Source organism: Homarus americanus, unplaced genomic scaffold, assembly GCF_018991925.1.
Source record: "Homarus americanus isolate GMGI-L3 unplaced genomic scaffold, GMGI_Hamer_2.0 scaffold24523, whole genome shotgun sequence".
NCBI classification, from domain to species: domain Eukaryota; kingdom Metazoa; phylum Arthropoda; class Malacostraca; order Decapoda; family Nephropidae; genus Homarus; species Homarus americanus.
This window is the reverse complement of record NW_024744357.1, coordinates 722,795-744,731: the sequence shown is the minus strand read 5'-3', so window position 1 is coordinate 744,731 and position 21,937 is coordinate 722,795. Positions and strand designations below refer to the sequence as shown.

General features: G+C 39.9%; 1 protein-coding gene across 1 annotated transcript in view; it reads right to left on the bottom strand.

The window, feature by feature from the left end:
• The window catches only part of LOC121877745 (dynein beta chain, ciliary-like), a 178,514-nt gene that overhangs the window by 60,136 nt on the left and 96,441 nt on the right, over positions 1-21,937 (bottom strand). Inside the window, 9 exon segments of the mRNA XM_042383602.1 lie at positions 2,788-2,976; positions 3,634-3,790; positions 5,429-5,628; positions 10,873-11,034; positions 12,530-12,652; positions 13,903-13,999; positions 14,436-14,629; positions 19,477-19,589; positions 21,225-21,417. Coding sequence (XP_042239536.1) covers positions 2,788-2,976; positions 3,634-3,790; positions 5,429-5,628; positions 10,873-11,034; positions 12,530-12,652; positions 13,903-13,999; positions 14,436-14,629; positions 19,477-19,589; positions 21,225-21,417 — 1,428 coding nt within the window.

Here is a 21,937-nt window from a genome sequence, read left to right as displayed (position 1 = left end):
ATTACCTGTGTACCTTCTGAGAACATGTCCAGTATAAGCAGTGGTAAATGTGACGCCAAGCGCTGTAGTTGCAAGTCCGATGGCGTCCATTGTGTGATTTTTTGCCCCCCCCCCCCCAAAAAAAAAAATCTTTAAAGCAGTTAACCTCTTACTACTTCATAACCCCACAATCTTATATTGTACCTCTGACTTTCCATGTTAGGATAAAATCTGGGTGCAGCAGACACTAGCATTTGTACACAATCAGTATTCAGTTCTTAAACATGTAATGAGTGATATCCTACACATTTAAATTTTCACCTGGTATGTGGTACCTGCACTACACTTGTTATGAAACCACTAGCACACCCAAGGGGTGGGCCCATGGGACCCCCCCTTAAGCCCACGGCTCCTTAACCGTCCGTGGTCAGATGCTGTTTAAAACAATTTATTAGGTCTCAGCTTTCACCAAATTGCTTAAAAAATCCCACTAGCTCGGCCTTCGGCCACGCAATTTCGCTCCCTCCTTGAAGAACTTCTGGGTACGTCCAGGGCCTCCAGGCTCCCCCCTTACAAAATTTCTGGGTGCGCTTCTGTATGAAACAATAGTTCTGGGAAAGAAACCCAATTACTAATTGTTTATGCTCTTTGACTGACTAACCATTGTATTTCATAAAGGTTTTATAAATGTCATGGACTACATTACAGGTGCAGTCATTGTTATGATCTTATGATTGTATGAAGATGGTTGTATTCAATGTATTTTCATTATATTCATCCCAATAAAGAATATGATAATTATTACTTAATTTGATTACAGTACTCGCATTATTTCTATTACTTCTAGTTCCTAAGGTATGTAAGGTCATTTCATTATTTGGAGTATCTTGGTGTTCAGTGATGGCGGTCATATTAGATTTCCAGTTGCAGATGATGCCAATAGTAAAATAGATATGCCCAGCATAAAAAATTAGCAGAAATTTAAACATGTTTCTCATTCTATATATTCTACATCTAAAGTTATGGATGGCTAAATGTTTTCATATGCGTAATGGTGGTCATCTTGGATTAAGCCTTTAGCGGGCAAATGTCTCCTATCCAAAAAATCTGATTGTGTTATCATTGAATCTTAACATTCATATAAGTCAAATCAACTGACAAACTTGGGGCACAAATCAACTGACTTGGGGCACCATAAAGTATACACGAAAGTGTAGTGCAGAGCCTGAGTTGGCCGTTTCTATACCTGTAAACAAAGCAAACTGTGATGTTTCAAGAGGATATAATGCAACTTATCTATTTACATCTAAAGGTAACATAAAGAGAAGTTACAAATATTATCATGGAATTAAGAAATGCACTTTGCAATCAGGCAAACCAACCCTTCCGATACGACGAGAGCCACGTTGCTCAATCTGAAATCCATCATACCCAGCTGTAAAGATACTTTTCTTGCCGTGTGTAAATACCCACACCATATTGCCATACCATGTGAGCGTGTGATGCAGATGGTGTGGGTGTAGTGGAACCTGACATTTCAGGGGAAGATAATTAATTCACAGGGTTAAGTGGTGCATGGAGGGTGCTGGAAAGTGTCTCAACACATCTGGTATTGATTTTTACATATTTACAAATCAGAACACATATGTAGTCTTAAAATGTGTGAGGCAGCTGTGCAAGAACTTAACGGGACTGTACAATATATTGAAATGATAATAATGAGCTGCTGGCAACTAATAGGCTTCTAACATGTAAGCAAATTTAATGCCCAAAAATGTTCGGGTCACAAAAAAAATATCCACTTGTGCTGCTAATGGCAACCTTGAGCACATAAAAGGCATGAAATGATGTGATGGATTTACTGAGGTATAGTGAGAGGAAAGGAGCGGGTGAGTGAGAACATGCGCCCGGCGGGGCCCCAGTGAGTGAGGTGAGAGAGGAGTTAAGGTGCAGCACTGACGAAAAGACTCGGGTGACCGCGCGTATCGAGGGGAGGTGACACAACAATTAACCCACCTCAAAAAATTGGTGCGCCCTCATCAAAACCAGAATCACCCGGAGGGAGAAAAACATTAGACTAGTTTGGTCATCGTGCAGCAGGAAGCAGTAGAGTGAGTCTATCAGGAGAATGCAAAGGTTGTGAGGTCGGGCGAGAAGACTGACACAATATACAACATGCAGGAACTTGTTGTGTTACAAACTCTAGTAATACAAGTGCATGTCCAAAACATGTGCAATTACAGGGAGATACAGTGTGTGAATGTGTGTGTGTGTTTGTACTTGTGTCTTGTTGTTATTACCAAGTTAATGCATGATCTTTCAGTATTACAACATATGTCACTAAGCTGTGTGTATATTTTATATATATATATATATATATATATATATATATATATATATATATATATATATATATATATATATATATATATATATATATATATATATATATATATATATATATATATATGTTAGAAAATATACCTTTTGAAATCTTAAGAAATCTTAATATTTGCGGCATATTACTTGAAATGTTTTGAAAATCATTAACGAACTAGACACTTGTAAGAATAAGTCATAAATAATAATAGTAATGATAATTTCCACATCAACATGAAGTGCAGCGTTAAAATTTGTGCACACCAATAAACTATATCTGTCTGAAGCACAACTAAGACTAAATGACTCGTGAAGGAACATAAACAAAACGCTAACAATAAGAAAACCATAATGCATAAGGCATCAGAGGAAACATTAACTCACCCTGATGCCAACCTCAAGGGCATTACTCATTAGAACTCATCTTACCTCATTCCTCACAGATGAGACAATGTTCTCTACCTCGTCTTCTGGGAAGAGGTCCGGGATCTCTCCAGACGCCAGTAGGTCGTTGATGAGCACCAGGAATTTCTCGTCCGGGATGTGAGCATCCGTTATCAGGAAAACGGTGCCTAGGTTCTTGAGGCCGGCTCGCAGGTACAGGTTGGCCAGGTCACTCTAGGTTATGACACAACGTTTACTCCAGTATTCTTTTTTCTTTTTTCAAATTGAAAAGAGTTTCTATGTATCATTCATCATAATGTATAAAAGGTTAAGTTAGCATATAACTGAAAAAAGTTTACATCGGGGTCTGACACACCCCACATAAATATATACAGTAGTGCAGTGGTTCTTAACCTTTTTTAAGTCACGGACCCCTTTGAGAATCTAGTGAAAGCTATGGACCCCCTCCCTAGAAAAATGCACATAAGCACATAAGCACAACTTTGCATGCAATGAATATACTTTATTTTATTGAATATTCATTGCCTCATACAGTGTATGACATGCACAAAGTATGAATAAAGTAAACATTCTAGAAGTCAAAACCTGACGACGATGACGACTGTATGTTACCTGACCGTGTACAGCAGCACCCCATGCCACCCTACAGATTAACTGGTTTTCTTCAGTAGCCAAAAATACATACATAACATCTGGTACATATTGACAAAAATAGAACAACTTAATATAAAAATATAGTGAATATAAATGTTAAATTTTTATCTGACCTTCACGGATCCCCTGAAGCCCATCCATGGACCCCAGGTTAAAAACCCCTGCAGTAGTGGGTAAATGAGACTCAGGACTCATATTCTGGGAGATGCAACTGACCCTGAGCTCCTGAAGTCCATAGTCTTTGGTGAGGGTGATCTGGAACACCTCCAGACCAGATATGAAGGCAGCGAGGCGTGCCAGGGACTGTTTACCCGAGCCGCCCACACCCACCAACAGGGCGTTCCCCCGAGGACACTCCAGGATGCGGTTGATCCTTTACACAGACATTCAAACCAATTACTACATATAAACATTTATCTGATTATTATTATACAAAGCTACAGGGTGTCCACATTGAAACAGCTTTGAAGTTTCGTAAATTCTTATTAAATAATACACACAGAGGAGTATTCACACAGTTCATAACCCCCAAGAAAAAAATCTAGCAATAGTAAGGTTATGTGAAATGCAAAGTGTACTCCAGAAAGGGGCAGGACATGGTTCAGCTGAAAGAGTACATCACAGCGGCGGAGGCCTCCATAACCCCCCAAAGATGTTAAAAAATGTGTGGAGGGAAATTGAGTACTGTACTGTTGTGACTTAGTCCGTGCTACAAATGTTGCACATGTTGAATGAGTACCTTAATTTACCCGAATAATATACCTGTATACCCAAACAGAAACTGAAACTGAATCATACTGACTATAAACTTGTACAGTACAGTACGGTATAAGTAGGTTTTGATTCTTGTTAATGTGATTATACTACTTGTATGTATAAATATTTTGTGTGTTTTCTGAATTGGATGATTGCAAGCTATTTTGACACACAATTTCGCCTATTGAAACATTCTATTAAGTCTATAATCACACACTTATGTCGAGTGACAGGTGTTGTTGTTATTTTAGCTAAATGGCAAAACAACAGTCAACATCACGCCACATTGATTTGTCTACAAACACACACAGTCTATTCATACTATAAAGAGCCCACTCGTTGGTAACAAGTCTCTCCTAGACTCATGTTCAAGTTACAGAACAAGTTTATCTCCCTTATGAAACTTACCTGAAGAGTACAGCACAACAGGGAAAGGTTACACTGGGATACTAGCATAGATTCTCTTCTAGATTGCTGCTGGGTCATCGAGTTAACTACCCAACTTATACTTCTACCAGAGTGCCTTCAGCCTACGAAACACTGTTACAAGTACTAAAGTTACATACACACAACACCCAGCAGATGAGCTGTGTGAATAATCCTCTGCTTTATTCAATAAAAATTATAAGGCTTCAAATTTGTTTAATTTCAATGTGGACACCCTGCATTATCAATTCTAACAATTCTAACACTTGTATAATTCTTAGACAGGGGTCAGAGGGAGTTGGTGTGGTTGTGTGGGCCAAATATCTAATCTTTTGAGGAAGAACTTAACCATGGCCTTCGAAGGCTAAAGCATCATCTTCAATTGATACAGAGACATCAAAAAGTACTGGCAATATTATATGAAGTACATTTGATGACTTAAACCATATTTACATAACTACATATGTCTAATATTCTTAATTGAGGTGTATTAGAGCTGTTTCCATATAGAGTAAATAGAAAATCATGGAAGGAATATTAATTAACCCTTAAGCCCCGGGTTAGGGTTCTGCTGGCAGTACTCCTCTCCCCCTGCGGGGTTAAATCGAGAACAAAAATTAATAAAAAATAATAATAAATAAATAAAATAAATAAATAAAAAAAGGGGGGGGGGGGAGAAATGGGCGGACGTTCTGGAACGTCACCCGGGCCCCATGGGTTAATGAGACTAAGTTTTTGACAACACAGCTGACTGGAAAACCACTTTTACATCTTACTAATATGGATGACAAAATAAACTCAAGACAACATGTACAATTCATTATTGTACCTGCAGACATGTGCCATGGCATCTTCGAAAAGCACCAGGTTCATAGCAGCATTCAGTTCATTATAGGTGGTGAGGGCGTCCTGCAGGATGGAGTTGAGCTCAGTCCACGACTTGACAGGCAAGTAGCGAGGCTCACCCACTCCACGAGCAAAGTGGCAAAACACGTTGGGCTTGGCCATCACCTCGGACTCTTCCAGCTCCTGTAAACAGTCAACAGAATGTGAGCAACATGCGGCAGAGGTTGAGAATGTCATTTGTTATCTTACCGGTAATGAGGAACATTTTTGTTTCCTGTTAACAGATGTAATAGGACTAGGCTAGGATTTGTTGATAAAGTCTTTCCCATGAAATGTTATACTGTGGCATTTTTTCTATTATTTTTCTTGTAATAAACTAAATTTAGCAAGAGAAACGTGTTCATATTCTAATCACTTAAGGGCAGATACGATGTTGCAGCTATAAGTTTCTTATACTAATGATGCTGAAAGGATATTGCTCTGTTGATGTCCTGGTCCCACAGCACTTGTAAGCAATATATTGTATGTCTCTGTCACTCTAAAAGTACATGTGTCATATTCCATTTAACTAGCAATCTTGAATAAAAAAATATACACCATGGAGGAAAAAGATATCCATGCATTGTTTTTGTGCACGTGACCTGGATAGTTTGTCAACAAAATACAATGTATTTAGTAAACGCTGCAGCTGCTAAGAATGGAGGGAAACCGGAGTCACTACAGTACCAAGATCAGAGAAGTTACTAAGAACAAATTCTGGCTTGAAAGTCATGTACACTAATACTGACACGTTCCTTGATAAGAGAGAGGAGTTTGAAACACTACTGAAGGTACAGTCAGACAAAGATGCACAGACCCCACCCTGGGTCTCGTGCTCGCAATTTTACCTGGCAATACTTGGTAAAGGAAGGCTGTATGTAAAGGTGATTGTGATTGGTGGATCTGTTTTCGGCTGTATCACTGTCAGAATAATTATTAAACAAACCAAAGGTAGAATTTTTTATAATAATAAACTAATCATTGTTATTTAAGGTAATGAGAAATTTCCAAATGTTCGTATACAAGTATTTGTTTAAATAATGAGGAAAATTTGATGTGAGGATCTTGTGGCAGCTGTGGTTGTAGTCGAGTTGCCAATTCATTAATATAATTTTCTTCATTATTTAAGCAAATATACGAAAAGGACCTGGGTGTGTATGTTGACAATGAACTGAAGTTCTCAGGTCACTGTGAGAAAGTGAATCAAGCAATTAAATTATTAGGTCGTAAAAGGTCATTCAGATATCTATACGGTCCATCACTCGTAACGATCTTCAAGAGTGAGGTGCTTCCACGTCTGGTCCCCGAGATATGCTAGGGACTGTCAGTTAATTGAAAATGTCCAAAGGAGGGCCACCAGACTGATGCATACACTTCGGCACCTCAGCTATGCAGAGAGATTACTGTAGAGCGCCTGCAACTGCCTAGCTTATAATACAGAGAGGCAAGGGGCAACCTAATCGAAGTATACATATAAACATCTCGGAGGGCACTACTCGGTCGAATGCACATACCTGGAGCTGGCAGGCGCCCATTACACAATGGGTCACAGCTCAAGGATGAAGAAGCCACAATACCAGAAAACTGTGAGGGCTAACTTTATCTGACTGAGAATTGTGAACTTTTGGAACAACCTGTCAGAGAGTGTTGTGAGGGCACCGAGTGTGAGCTGTTTCAAGACCAGACTTGACCAACACTGGAGCAGGTTTAGATACATTTAGGGGCCAGTGCATCCCCAGTACTTGCCAACAGTGCATAACAGATATGTGACCAACCGCCCAAGTGGCTAACTAGGCGATCAGTGGCAAAGAGGATAAAAGTAAAATATGTAAATAATAAGTAAGATGATCCATCAACTTTTTTTTATAATTTTAGTTTGACACTGTTCAAATGATTTTTAAGTTGTCTAAAGGTCATTGTTTATGTTATCTCTCCTCTTGAATTCTCAACACTCAACTCCGCACTCCAGTTTACCATACTGCATACACCTGCGCCGTAATATATAGCGAGGTGTAAACCAGCCAATATTAGTGGTTTCCGTTTTCTTGATTTCATAAAGTGGGGAAGAGGAGGAGTAGGAGAAGGAATGGCTTAAAGGAGAAGGAAGACCAGATAGAGGAAGTGAAAGAGAAAGAAGGAAAGAAGAGGAAAGGAAGAAGTAAAGGAGGAGGAAGAGATGAAGGGAAGAGGAAGAGATGAAGGGAGGAGGAATAAGAGAAGGAAGGATGAAAAAGAAATGGAAGAAACTTACTGTAGCAAATAAACATGATCCTATAAACATGACAACAGCATCTGACAAGAACACCTCTTTATCACTTAAGCTTCAGACTTGGGTACAGTATTATTCTTCAACATAATTTGTATAAACACAACCGATGAAGATTGACTCCAAAAATATTTATTTAATAATTTAGTCTTCAGATACATTTATGAGCATTGATGTTTATATGTATGTTGGTGCTTTAAAAACTAATGTCTTTAAGAATATAAACTAATTAATTGGTTACATTAAACAAGAATTATTAAGAGTTTAGTAACACAGCAGTGAGAAAAAATAGTTAGCAAACATGGCTGATGTCTCACACGGGCATACTACTGGGCCACCCACTCGCCTGGCATGTGGGGATGGGTTGGAGCATGATGCAGCCTTTTGGAATGGCCTGAAAATTTATTCCCAGACCCAGAAATAAAAATTTGTTGAGATTTTCCAGAATGTTTCTTGTAATTTTCAGAAAATGCATCTGATTTTCAACCCAAGAATTTGTTCCCAAACTCGGAATTTAGAATTTTTCCGGAAAAATTGCAAGCAAAAGTCAATTCCGGCTATTGGAGCATTCCAGTTAAGGGGGATTCTGGCTAATGGAGATATTATTATTATTATTATTATTATTATTATTATTATTATTATTATTATTATTATTATTATTATTATTATTATTATTATTATTATTATCATTATTATTATCATTATTATTATCATTATTATTATCATTATCATTTTTATTGTTATTATTATTATATTTATCATTACCATAACGTTCCATGCCACATATATATATATATATATATATATATATATATATATATATATATATATATATATATATATATATATATATATATATATATATATATATATATATATATATATATATATATACAGTATAATCTGCATTTACGCTGTTTTTGTTTACGCGTTTGGTCATTTACGCGGTGCCTTGCCAGAATGAAAATGCTTTCATTACGCGGTATATTTGGTCATTTACGCGGCGAGTGGCTGGAGAGGTCCAGACCGCCGTTTTTTACCCACGAGGTCCATTCTTCACCATACGCAGGAAGCGACGACGCAGTGAGTGGTGCGCATTAGGCCGCTCTTACGTTATCGCTGACGTCATATGACATATCGGACTGTGATTGGGCCACGCATCCTTACCACCCACGCATTCCCTTCGCTGCTAGCTGTGATTGGTCTAATGTAACATGACGTGCCATGCCACCAGAGGGTAGAAGTCGCTGACCTAGCAGGGCCTGTCTCATTGTTCTCAGTCCGCGTATACAGTTCTCTCTTGTGCCCGCTATTCCCCTCACAACTAACAATGGCTTCCGCGGGACCCCCACCACCAGAGAAAAACATTGAATTACCTGGACCAAACCATGATAATGTGAAGGAAATCATCGAGTTGGGGGAGAAACTTAAGCTCATCCTTGACAACGACCCAGACAAGCATCGGTATGAAGCATCTAATAACCATCTGTCGAAAGTTATGGCGCCGTATATCCAGATCTATCTCGACAACATCAATGCTAGTCTTCAACGTAGTATTAAGGACTTCCTCGTCCGCAACCCACCACAACCACAGCCAGTGATAGTGATATTGACAGTGAGGCTATGGACTTTGAGAGGTTTGTCTGGGAGGCCCTGCAAACCTCTGCGAGTAGTAAAAGTGAAAGTGATTTACCGGAGGGCAACTAATCTGCCCTCTGCCTCGGAACCAGCCGCCATCCGCATGTGTCGACCCAGCTTTTCTACTAATGTAAGTGTTAAAAAACCTAATATTATTGATATTTCTCTTAATTATAATTGTGTGTGCATACCATCATAAAATTAAGATGTTATTTTTACTACAACATACTATTGTGTCGGAAAAAGTGGAGTTTGGGGGTCGGCCCAGTCTCTATTTCAATTAACCCCATATACTCTGTTATTTCATTTACACGTTTCTCGTTTTACGCGGGCCTCCACGGGTTCAATTGACCGCGTAAATGCAGACTATACTGAGACACAAGGTAAGTTAGAAAGATAGTGTAAAGTCTCTTATTGAGAATTTCAAGTATTGATGCCTCCTGTTGTGTTCTGTGTATTGTCCAATTGTTCAGGAGACACTACAGATAGAACAGTTTAGAAAGAAGTGAAATAAATATAATGGTAATATATATATATATATATATATATATATATATATATATATATATATATATATATATATATATATATATATATATTATTATTATTATTATTATTATTATTATTATTATTAAACATGCCAATTATTTGTAAAGTTATTACAGTAATACTAATTTAGTTTTTTATTATAAGAAATTGAGAACATATAAAGCCAAGCCATGTTGAGTTAACACAGTGCAAGTGGCACTTAAGCAGGTAGTGGGGGTCCCTAGACCACCCTGCAGCTCTCCTCAGCTAGAAGCGTTTATTTAATATTATAAAATGTAAATACCTCTATGACCATCTCTTTCTCTTCATCGTCGCTCTTGGACGGGAAAAAGGGGTAAAAAATGAGAGTAATCCTAGACAAAATATAGAGGACTGTACTAAGTAAACTATCCTGTAATGAGGTGTAATATACAAACCTAAACTACGCTACTAGACAAAAAAATGACCTCAGCCAGCAACATGCTATTAATTCTCTACTTATTACAATTTAAAAAAAAATATGATTTTAAAATGTGAATGTTTCTAATATATAATACCATGCACTTACAGTGTACTGTACATCCTAATATGATATATTTAGAAATGTAAGTAAATCTACCTATTCAACTCTGAATATTAAGTCAAAAGTTACGTCATGCTCGCCCACTTACCTTCAACATACCTCCACCTCAACCAATGTCGTGTCACAAGATATAGAGCCTAACTAATAAAGAAAGCACTATGCTTTTCCCAACTACAAGTCTTCAGTCTATCATTTACAGAGGCAATGTTTTAAATGGTCTACTGATTTTGATATATCTAATGAGGGAATATAAGAAAACAAATTGTCAGATTAGTTCCCACAACGGCTACATTATCGTGATTTACGAAACTAAAACTTTGCACTTACTCGGACATTATTTCCCACGTGAGGGGAGAAACAGCCGTTGACTTACCTCAAAGATCTTCTTGGTGACGTCAACTTGAAGTTTGGTAAGCATCTCCATGTCCTTCTCCTCAAGGAGTCGGTCGCCGTACACCCTCTGGGTCTCATGAAGCCAACACCGCAGTAGCTCCAGCGGTGCCTTCACTGTTTCCCCCGTGCAGAACAAGAGACCCTGAGGACGATCCAAGAGCCATTCAACAACAACACTGGTAAATGCCTCATGGCTTGTGGCTTTGATATAGCTATGAAAAAGGTTACTTTATGATGTGAATTCTCGGAAATAATATCCAGGCATAAATTGTTTCCATTATGCTATATGTTAGTCTCTGTACTGCACCAGAAGGAGACTGGTGTTACAGAATCATTGATATACAGGTAAGCCTAGAGATACGACATCCTTAGATGTGATATTCCACTTTAACGATGGTTATAAATTAAGACCATCTTACTGTATACGATCAAAATAACTCGCTCTAACGATATCCATTGAATAGCCATCGATATCCATTGGTTTTATTGTTTATCTATGGTGCAAACTATGGGTTGTATATACTGGACTCAAATTAAACGCCATCTTGCAAGGATTCCAGCAATGCAAAATACATTTTCCTACGTCAAGTCAGTGACACTTTATAAGGAAACAATATTTAACCCAATGCATGATGCACCTCTACCTTCACCTGTAAGCCGACCCACTCACTGCCACATGGCCAACCTACACACTACAGCCATGTTTGGTTCTTTGTCGATCGTAAACCTGCCATCGCATGGATCCACGATTACTGGCCAGCATCGTACACTGTAATCATCATTGGTGTTTATTTCTTATATAGTGAGAAGGGAGCACGAACATTTAGATTGAACTGTGTTATGGTGACTGTGGAGTGATATTTTCTCTGTTTTTATGTCTGTAAAGTGTATCGGCTTTGTTGTTTTGAAAATGTGAGCAGTGTCGGTCACTATCATTGTTTTGTTATTATCGTTCACTCTATTTTTGTGATAAGTGCTTTTGGTCTGTTTTTGTGACTGTGAAGTGAGCAGTGTAACTTTGAAAATGTCTGGGAAGGCCAAGATACCCAAGACAACTGTGTCTGAGGTGAAGCTTTACACTGTTAAGCAGCATGAGACTCCCCAAAGACTGTGTGGTAGTCAGAGTGACTTCTCCACTCCACCTACAAGAGTCCCCTTAGCCTATAAGTGGACATGTGATGATGATAAACTTGTCCAATATGATGTGGTGAGTGTTGTGGAATAGTTTTGCATTTAGAGTAGTAATGTAGTTATCGTTTCGTTGGTGATACATGTGTGTTTGGGGACTGACTGGGAATGTATCCCATTGAACCCCATGTTATAATGCTCACCTATTTACGATAAGTCACCTGGCGATGTGTTTTCAGGAACCTAACCCCGTCATATCTCGAGGCTTACCTGTACAATATATTTGTCCCTCAAAAAGCTAAAGTATTTCAAGCTATACCAACTCTTCCCCTTTATGCCGTCATGTGGTCTGCCATGTTTTTTCTGGTGCCGTCACTGATTGAGATTGCATACACTATATTGTGGCATCGTACAACATTTTTTTCTCTCTGTCTACCTCTCCCCCACTCTCCTAAACACTAAAGTATACTCTGGAAACAGCTTCAGTCGTAACTATATCATCCCCTGACCTGGAAGATGTTGGTGAGGTCACGGAGGTTGAAGATGTAGTGGAACTTAGTGGCGGTGGGCAGGAAGGTAAGAGTAACCTTCTGGTGTAACTGTAGGGCAGCTTGGACCAGTGGCTCCGTCATCTGTAAGGTGCCATTATTCTCAGTGTCTCACAGAATCAACAATTAAATGTACAGTTCAACACAGAAATTCATGGTACACAGGTGTACGACTTACTGGCCATGCCTTACTCCATATCTGTCTGGTTTACAGGTGAAATGGGCACCTTCCTCTGAATGGAACTAGCTGCTCATCCACAGTAAGTCATTAATACTATATATATCAACGAATCCTTGAACCTAGATATTTCAAACATCTCTGAGGGGAATAAGTTGGAGTTATGTTAAGTTCATATGCAGATTAGCTACATCTCTTATTGTGGCAACAATACAGATTGTAATGCCAGGCTGTTGATTAATCACATTCTACGCAGCTTGACTACTTACTGAAGCACTTCTCTTTTACCCATGCCACACACAGTTTCCTTGTCTGGAGGTGAAGTTTGTGGCTTGATGTTCATTTTTAATCAGTGTCACTACTGTATTTCCTGTTCTCTGAAATATGGTTACTATCACTATCATCACTTTCAGAGACCAATTCTTCCCTTTCCTCCTCAGACAGGGAGGACCTGAGCATAAAACTGTGCAACTGGAATTAAAATTCGATTGTATGCTTAATATGAATAAAAATAATCATAAGACATGCCGGCACAATTACAGCTCAAGAAGGAATAAAGCAGACATAAAATGTATATGGGTCAGAAGCGACCCAGACAGATTGGATAGTGCACATCTGTCTATTTCTGATACTATCGATCGACTTTTGTGTAAATGGTTTGGGTCATAGAATATTCTAAAGATACGAGGAAACGACATAAAAGAAAAGTATGTCTTGCATCATACCATCACTAGAATACAATAAAGGGCTTATGGGTCATATTTCACCCCCCATCAGACTAGAAGCTTTATCACTGGTTAAAAGAATATTCTTTCAACATACTTTGTAAACAGAATATGCTTAATGTGTAGCAGCTGTTGCCAACACAACAACCACATTCCATGTTAATGAGCTATATGACCCCGAGTCAAGGAATAATTCAAGAAGGTTGGACAACTCGTCAACTTCACTGGTTAATCATTATGGCAGAACACATACGGTAAGTCGATTAACATCCAGGTCCCCAATTAATGATGGGTAGATAAAGGCAAATTAATTATACACACAAACATACACTCACACTCTCAAGCACACAATTACCACAAAACAAAAACATTCACATACACAAACACAGACTCTGGCTCACAAGACATTTATTATTGTCAAATTCACCTACCCGGATCAGCGTCGGGTTGAATTTCATGGAGGCACTCTTCAGGTGTTGGTCGAGCAAGGAGGAGTAGATAAGGTTGAGGCTCTCCATGCTAGGGAAGCTGAAGGAACATACAAAGCCTTGGTATAAACAATCTCACTCTGACGAACTCCACACTAATGAATTAATATGCTAAGCAGCATTGAAGATGGCAAGGAAAACACATATTCCTAAGACCTTTTTGAAAAATAATGTATATCAAAGACCTTTAAAAACAAATGCATATCACAGCAAAATAGAAGAAATTTAATGCATATTGAAGACTCTTTGGAAAACCAAATGCATATAAAAAAACCTCCTTTGAAAATAAATACAATCTGATGGTGTTGCTAAAATACCAAATGCATATCAAGGACCTTTACTAACAAATGAACCTGTCAAATACTTTTTGGCAAAAATTTGCCTATCAACAACTTCCCGAAAGAACACAAAATAAATCTAAAAACGTTCTGAGTGTCTTATAAACATCAACCCCAAACTCCTGGAGACAACAGTACCTGACGGCGAAGACGCTGAAGTGTCGCTGTAGCCGAGGGTTGATGGTGAAGGAGCCGGCGGTTGGGTTCATGGCGCCCACGTACTGTACGTTGTGGATATCCTTGAGGGTGTGTTTCGTGCGGTCGTACCAGTGACCATAGTCCAGGTGCTGCCTGATGAGGGTATGGGGCTGTACCGTGCCATATTGGTCCACCTGGGGACACCAGCCTCGTCAGCACTCTTCTCAACCTTCTGCCTCCTGTTTGCTCTCCAACCCTCCTTGTTCCTCCTATCTCCAACCCTCCTTCTGTTCCTCCTACATCTAACTCTTCTTCCATTCCTCCTGCATCCTACTCTCCTTCTGTTTCCTCTACATCCTTCTCTCATGTTTGCCTTTTTCTTACCCTCTTGTTTATTCTACCTCCTATTCTTCTCTTGTCCTCCCTTCTGCCTCCTACTCTTTCTCTCTTAGTTTGGCAGCCTCCTCCTCCTCCTACACTTCCTTTACTTCCTCACTCACCCATTTCCTGCCAATCCCCTCCCCCTTAAATCTTCCTTTTCTTCTGTTGTACTTCTCTTTTTTTTTCTCTCTCACATACTCTCACTGTTTCTTATTATGCTTTTTCCCCCCTTTTGTTTGGCACAATTTTCCTTTACCCTACTGTTCTCTTGGTTTTATTTTTAAATATTTTCTTTTTTTCTTTTACTTTTATCCTCTTCACCACTGATCGCCGCTTGGGTGATCGGTCACGTCTCTGTTACGCACTGTTGGCAAGTACTGGGCATGCACCGGCTCCTGAATGTACCTGAACCTGCTCCAGTGTTGGTCAAGTCTGGTCTTGAAAGAGCTCACACTCGGTGCATTATTTTATCATGTAACGTACTATTTAATGAAAAAGAATTAAGAACAACAGGATTCCTCGGAGAAGAAATTATAGCAATGGTGAAAATTGGTAGGCAGACACCATCCAGTCTTAAAATAAGTGATTCAACTATAAACTTGGCCGAGTTCTCCCCCTGAGCCTTTTCTCAAAAACATATGATATTTTGATCTCTTACTAATACTTTACTGTATACAATGTACTTAATACCAACTACATTAATTTTCATGATTTATATATACATTACGTATATCTATACAGTATTGATTACTGTATATCCAAGTGTAAAGCATTATGATCGGAAAAGTTTTTTTAATGATAAAAATACAGTATAGTCTCCATTTACGCGGTCAATTGAGCCGGTGGAGGTCCGCGTAAAACGAGAAACGCATAAACGAAATAACAGAACATATGGGATTAATAGAAATAGAGACTGGGCCGACCCCCAAACTCCACTTTTTGCGACACAATACGTACGTTGTAGTAAAAATAGTATCTTAATTTTATGATGGTATGCACACACACATAATGTAGAAGAGAAATATGAATAAGAGAATAATATACTGTACCAGGTAAAAGAAAAATCAAGGTTTAACACTTACGTTAGTAGAAGAGATGGGTCGGCATACGAGGTTGGGGGCTGGTTCCGAGGCAGAGGGCAGATTAGTGGCCCTCAGGTGAATCACTATCACTATCAACCACAGATGTCAGGGCCTCCCTGACAAACCCCTTAAAGTCACCATCACTGTCACTATCACTGACTTGGGCTGTCTGTTGTGGGTTGCAGGCGAAGAAGTCGGTGATGTTACGCTGACGGCTAGCATTGATGTGGTCGTGATACATCTTGATATACGGCTCCATAGTTTGGTCTAGATGGTCATTGGAGACTTCATATCGGTGATTGAGAGGGTCTTTGTAAAGGATGAGCTTGAGTTTCTCGGCAAACTCGATGGCATCCTTTATATCAACATGTGTTAACTTCTGTTCTGGTGCTGCGGCACCACCTGCCTCCTCACTGACGTCATCGTCTTCCAACTCATCGTCGGCAATCACCTCAGGATCCTTGATTATCTCCATGATGTCGTCGTTGGTGGTCTCGGAGAAGCCAGCAGCTGTAACACTCTGTGCAGCTTCTCTTGCAAGGTCCACTGCCACTGCAGCAGACTGAGCCTCTCTAGCCACAGGTTGCCTCTGCCTCCCACCTGGGATACCCTGCAACACATGCCACTACGCGTGACGAATCGTTGCCACAGACAGCTGTCCTCATGCCTCCACCAAGAAATCAACAGCTTTCTTGCCGTTAAAAATTTTCCAAAACTGTTTAACTCGCGCTTCATGCTCCGCCAACTCCTCTTCTGGATCATGGTCCTCGCTCTCGCTATCTATGCCACTCAGGAGGTTCCGCAACTCATCCTTGGTGTTGGTGTAGTCGTTCAGGAGCTTAAGGTTCTTTGCGGAGAATGCAGCCTTAACGTTGCATATCAACTCCTGGTCCATGGGCTGGATTAACGACGTAGTGTTGGGAGGAAGGAAGACCACTTTTACACTGGGGTGACGATCCAACAGTAGGGGCGAGTGTCCTGGTGCGTTGTCAAGGAGCAACAAATGTTAAATGGTACATTATGTTGCTCGCAGAATTTCTTAACATCGGGAACGAAACAGTTGTCAAACCAGAAGAGGGACAGAGAAGAGGACATCCACGCCTTACGTGCGGTTAGCCAGTGGACATTTAGCTTGGTCATGTCCATGTTCTTGTAGGCGTGCGGCTTGTGGGCTGTGTGGATCACAGCCAGCAAGCTTACAGGTGCCGGAGGCATTGGTGGTAAACAGGACGGTGATGTGCTCCTTCTGCAACTTCCGGCCCCGACACTTGCTGGCAGACTTGACAACGAAGGTCTTGGAAGGTAATTTTTTCCAAAACAGACCGGATTCATCCATGTTCAACACTTGGTCGTTGGTGTACTGTCCTTCCTCCATAATGTCTCGTAAGAATAGAAGAAAATCCATGGCGGCAGCATGGTCAGCACTGGCTCCTTCACCAACACTATTAATGTTGGTTATCTTGTTACGTTTCTTAAACCTTTGCACCCACCCAGAGGAAGCAGTGAAGCGTTTGGGCTCTGATATTCCCATCTTGCGCGCCACTGAATCGTAGAGTTCACGGGCGTAGTCCTGCACTTGCCTATTGTCGACCGCCATGTTACGCCTTGCCTGGCGAATCAAGTAGCTCACCAGTAAATTCTCAGTCTTGAGCAGCACCTTATTCCGACAATACTTCACCATTGAAGCACCTGCAGACTTTGTGATGCTCATGTGTTCTTTTATCTTGGCGGCATCCTTCTTCATTGTACGAATTGTAGATTCGTTAGCTCCATGCTGGCGAACGAGATCAACTTGTCGGGTTCCCTTTTCTAAGTCCTGGACGATTTTGTATTTTACTTTGTAACTTAGGGCACGTCGTATCTTCTTGGGCTTGGGGCGGCTTAGTCCAGGTAATTCAAGGTTTTTCTGAGGTGGTGGGGGTCCAGCGGAAGCCATTGTTGAACAGATTAGCGGGCACACGAGAGAACAGTATACGCGGAGACTGTGAACAATGAGACTGGCCCGGCTAGGTCAGTGGCTTCTTCCTTCCCCTGGCTGGGCAAGTTATATTACATTAGACCAATCACAGCTAGCGGCGGAGGGAGGTAAGGATGCGTGACCCAATCACAGTCCGATACGTCATATGACGATAACGCAACAGCGACTTACTGCGCACCATCCCTGCGCCGCTTCCTGCTTATGGTCAAGAATGGACAGCGTGAATCATAATTGGCGCGGCGTGTCTGGACCTCTCACCGCGTGAATCATAATTGGCGTGGCGCGTCTGGACCTCTCGCCGCGCAAATGATGCAATGAACGGCGTAATTAAAAATTTTCATTCTGGCAAGGTGCCGCGTTAATGATCAAACGCGTAAACCAAATCCGCGCAAATCAAGACTATACTGTAACGAAATTTCAAATTTTATTTTTTTATATTTCTCTGCCATCCCATGAAGAATTTTCTTGTAAATTATTTATATGATAGTTAGCAACATAATTAACGAATTTTTTGTATTATTTCTTGTTTTTTTTTATTTAGCAAATTAGTAATTTTTCTATTGTTCATTTTATACTATATTCAACCTTTCCTAATCTATTTTTTTAATAACAAAAAAGTGTGACCAAGAATTTCTTCATACTTCTTTGTCCTTTCAAATGAGACCTTATTTTTTGAAAATCGGCCCATAAATAGTGGAGAAATATCTGAAAATGCTATAAAATACTATTTTGAGTAAGTGAGCTGCAGAGAGGGCTGCGGCGAGCAATGAACCGTAACGTCTGACCGCTTTGACAGTCGAGAGCAATACCTTTATTCGAATGGTAGTTCAGCTGCTCCTCCTTCCTCCCTCTACACTCAAGCATACCAGAAAGATGCCAGATAGTGCCAGAGAAAGCACAAGTAAGTTATCGTTTCTAATTTATTTTTATGAAATTTTACCAGAGGTTGTTGATATGTGTCAGAATGACGTAAGAGGGGGGGAGGGGGGCATTTAACTGTCCATTTAGTTGCCAAATTTCCGTAAATAACTTTGATATTGTGGGAGTGGCTATTGGACGGGCGCACAAAGCTCTGAGGATTTTGTTTATTTTTTTATTATTTTCAATATTTTTCCTTAGCACTTCTGTGAAGTACATCAATAGTGCTTGATAAAAAACTCTCAAATTGAGAACAGCAGATCCTGTAGAAACTAAGATATGAACTCTCTTAATATTTAATACTGTAGTTGGTGACTAGCGTACAGTACTGTATATGCAAACCTAGATAAAGCACTTAAATTTCTTAACCATAAAAGAGCAGTAATACACTATAACATTAATACCAACATCAACGGATCCTGAAAGTGCAATAAATAAGAAGATTCCATTTATTTTTCTGAAATAAAGATTTGTTTGTAACGTACAAGAAAAAAGATAATCTTGTCAACATACTACACAACATCTGTGACAATGTATCTTCTCAAATTTTTTCAGAATTTTAGTATACACCAACTTGACAATTTCATCATTTCTCTTCCATGCATCTTTACAAATGAGAATGATGGAAAGTATTTAATTCTTTGTTCTAGACCACAACACATCCTTTAAGCCTCCAACTAACCATAGGCATGTTGATATCGTCTATGAAGTACACAAGTTTCTTGTTGCCAGGTGGAGCATAGTTCCTGCCAGCCTTCTTCTCCAATGGCTTCTCCAACACTCGTTGCAACAACTCTGTACAGAAGAAGACGGCAATAATTACTAGACGACACATACAGTGTGATGGCAAGGTTTAACTGAGTCAAAAAGCACAACTTGGATTACTTGGGAGATAACTGCACCATCATCATCCAGGATCAGTGTATTGCTCCCTCTCCATTCTGCCTGTACTTGTACATGACTGCCTGTAATAGATCATGTATTGATCTGTACAGAGATAAGAAGAAATAGCAATATTACGTATTCTTCGAACATTATTGTTAGATTTCAGGCAATAATAACAGGTGCGTTTCAGGTTACATTTGATTATTGTGAGAGTAATATCTCCTTTAGCCAGAGTCCCTCTTAACCGGAACTCTGATAGCCAGAATTGAAATTTTCTCAGAATTTTCTGGAAAATTCAGGGTTTGGGGTTGATTTTCCGAGGGGCGAATTTTCCTGAAAATTCTGAGACCATTTGCCTGGTACCCAGAAAATTCTGAAAAATTCTGGCCATGGGGGATTTTTCCAGCTTTGAGAGATGAAATAATGCATTAATCTGGAAAATTACAATACCCAAAACAATTCCAGGGATGGGAGATTTTTTTCCAGTTTCGAGAGATGAAATAATGCACAATTTCTGGAAATTCCGAAAAGATTTTTCCGGTATGCAAAAAATTATGGGGAGAGGGGATTTCTTCCAGCTTTGAGAGAGTCATCTCATTACCTGAAAATACATCATTCTTGAAAGTACTCTGCACCAATTGTTCTGGTTAACAGGGATATCACGTGTACAGTATTTTTTTTATTTAACGAACTACCTGTAATTCGAGTCACCCCTTCCTGTTTACTCAAAATTCTCGCTATATAAAATTTCCGTTATTTTCGCTTGATTTAGCAAACTAGTTCATTAAATCGAGCGTGATTCAGTTAAATTACACCGCTTGGCACGTGAGGTTTGTTTACATCCGCTCGGTCTGTCTCCTGCTGCCACCGCGTGCGTTGTTCACTGTTACCTCTCGGTCTACATCTCGGTCAACTAACTATTGTGCTTAGACATCATGCTGAAACTCTCTCAGAAGTATCAGAAAGGAAGTGATGTGGGGGGAGAAAGTCAAAAGAGTGCGGCTATCAATACCTGTACTAATAGAAAAAATTGAAAACAAACACCAAACCCCCTAGTTTAAGGTAAGCCATGAATAATGTTTCTATGTACACAATGTGTCTGAGGTGTCTCCGTAGGTGTGAGCGTATTAACTGAATTAATCAAGATATAGCGAACTAGTTCACTAAATCGAGCGAAAAATAATGGAAAAATTCCTTCCGCTAAATCGAGAGTACATCTGTATACTGCATTTAGAGATGACACTTTTGACAACCTTAACCTGATAGAGAGAAATACTGTACTTGAAGGGAACTCTACCTGGCATAGGTAGGCTACATGGTTGAGTGACTCTACCTGGCATAGGTAGGCTACATGGTTGAGTGACTCTACCTGGCATAGGTAGGCTACATGGTTGAGTGACTACCTACCATAGGGAGGTTACATGGTTGAGTGACTCTACCTGGCATAGGTAGGTTACATGGTTGAGTGACTCTACCTGGCATAGGTAGGTTACATGGTTGAGTGACTACCTGGCAAAGGTAGGTTACATGGTTGATTGACTCTACCTGAAGTGGTGTAGTAGTTGAAGGGAACGTTGCAGACAGAGAACTCCTCTGTCAGGGAGTTGAGTTTCTCGTTCAGGAGCGCTGACTTGCCACAGCCTGAGGAGCCAACGAGCATCACTGGGTGGCACCTGGTCATCAGCAGGTCGATGAAGAACTTGAGTCTCACAGTCTCGCTCGTGTGGACCATCAACGACTATGTTGGTGTGTGTTGAGGAGTGTGGAGGTAAAGGTGGTGGTAGTGGTGGTGATATTGAGTTGTAGGTAAGGAGTAGTAACGTGTCGACAGTGTGGTAGGTGGGGTACATTTCATGAAGGGTGTTAGTGGGTGTTGGGTGGAAGTAATTGTTAGGTTGTAGTGGAGGACATGCAGGGCCATTGGCAGTGTGAAAGCATTGTGGTATTAGTGTCCCGGTGTGGAGTAGAGTCGTGGTTAAAGTGTCAACAATGGTGTATAATCATAAACTCAGTATAGAGTAAAGGTTTGTGTGAATAGTGATTGAGAGGTGATCATTTAGGTTCGTATCATGATTGCTCAGATTGTAAAAACAATTAAGAATGTTTGAAGTAAACCATTTTCATAGTCGTTGTGGTCGTGGGTCCAGCAGCAAGATGAAGGTACCGAATGAGACGGTAAAACAGTGCAAGATTAGAAGACGCAAAACATGGGGTCAGTCATGTCATATTCAACAAAGAACAAACCTGGATATACTGTA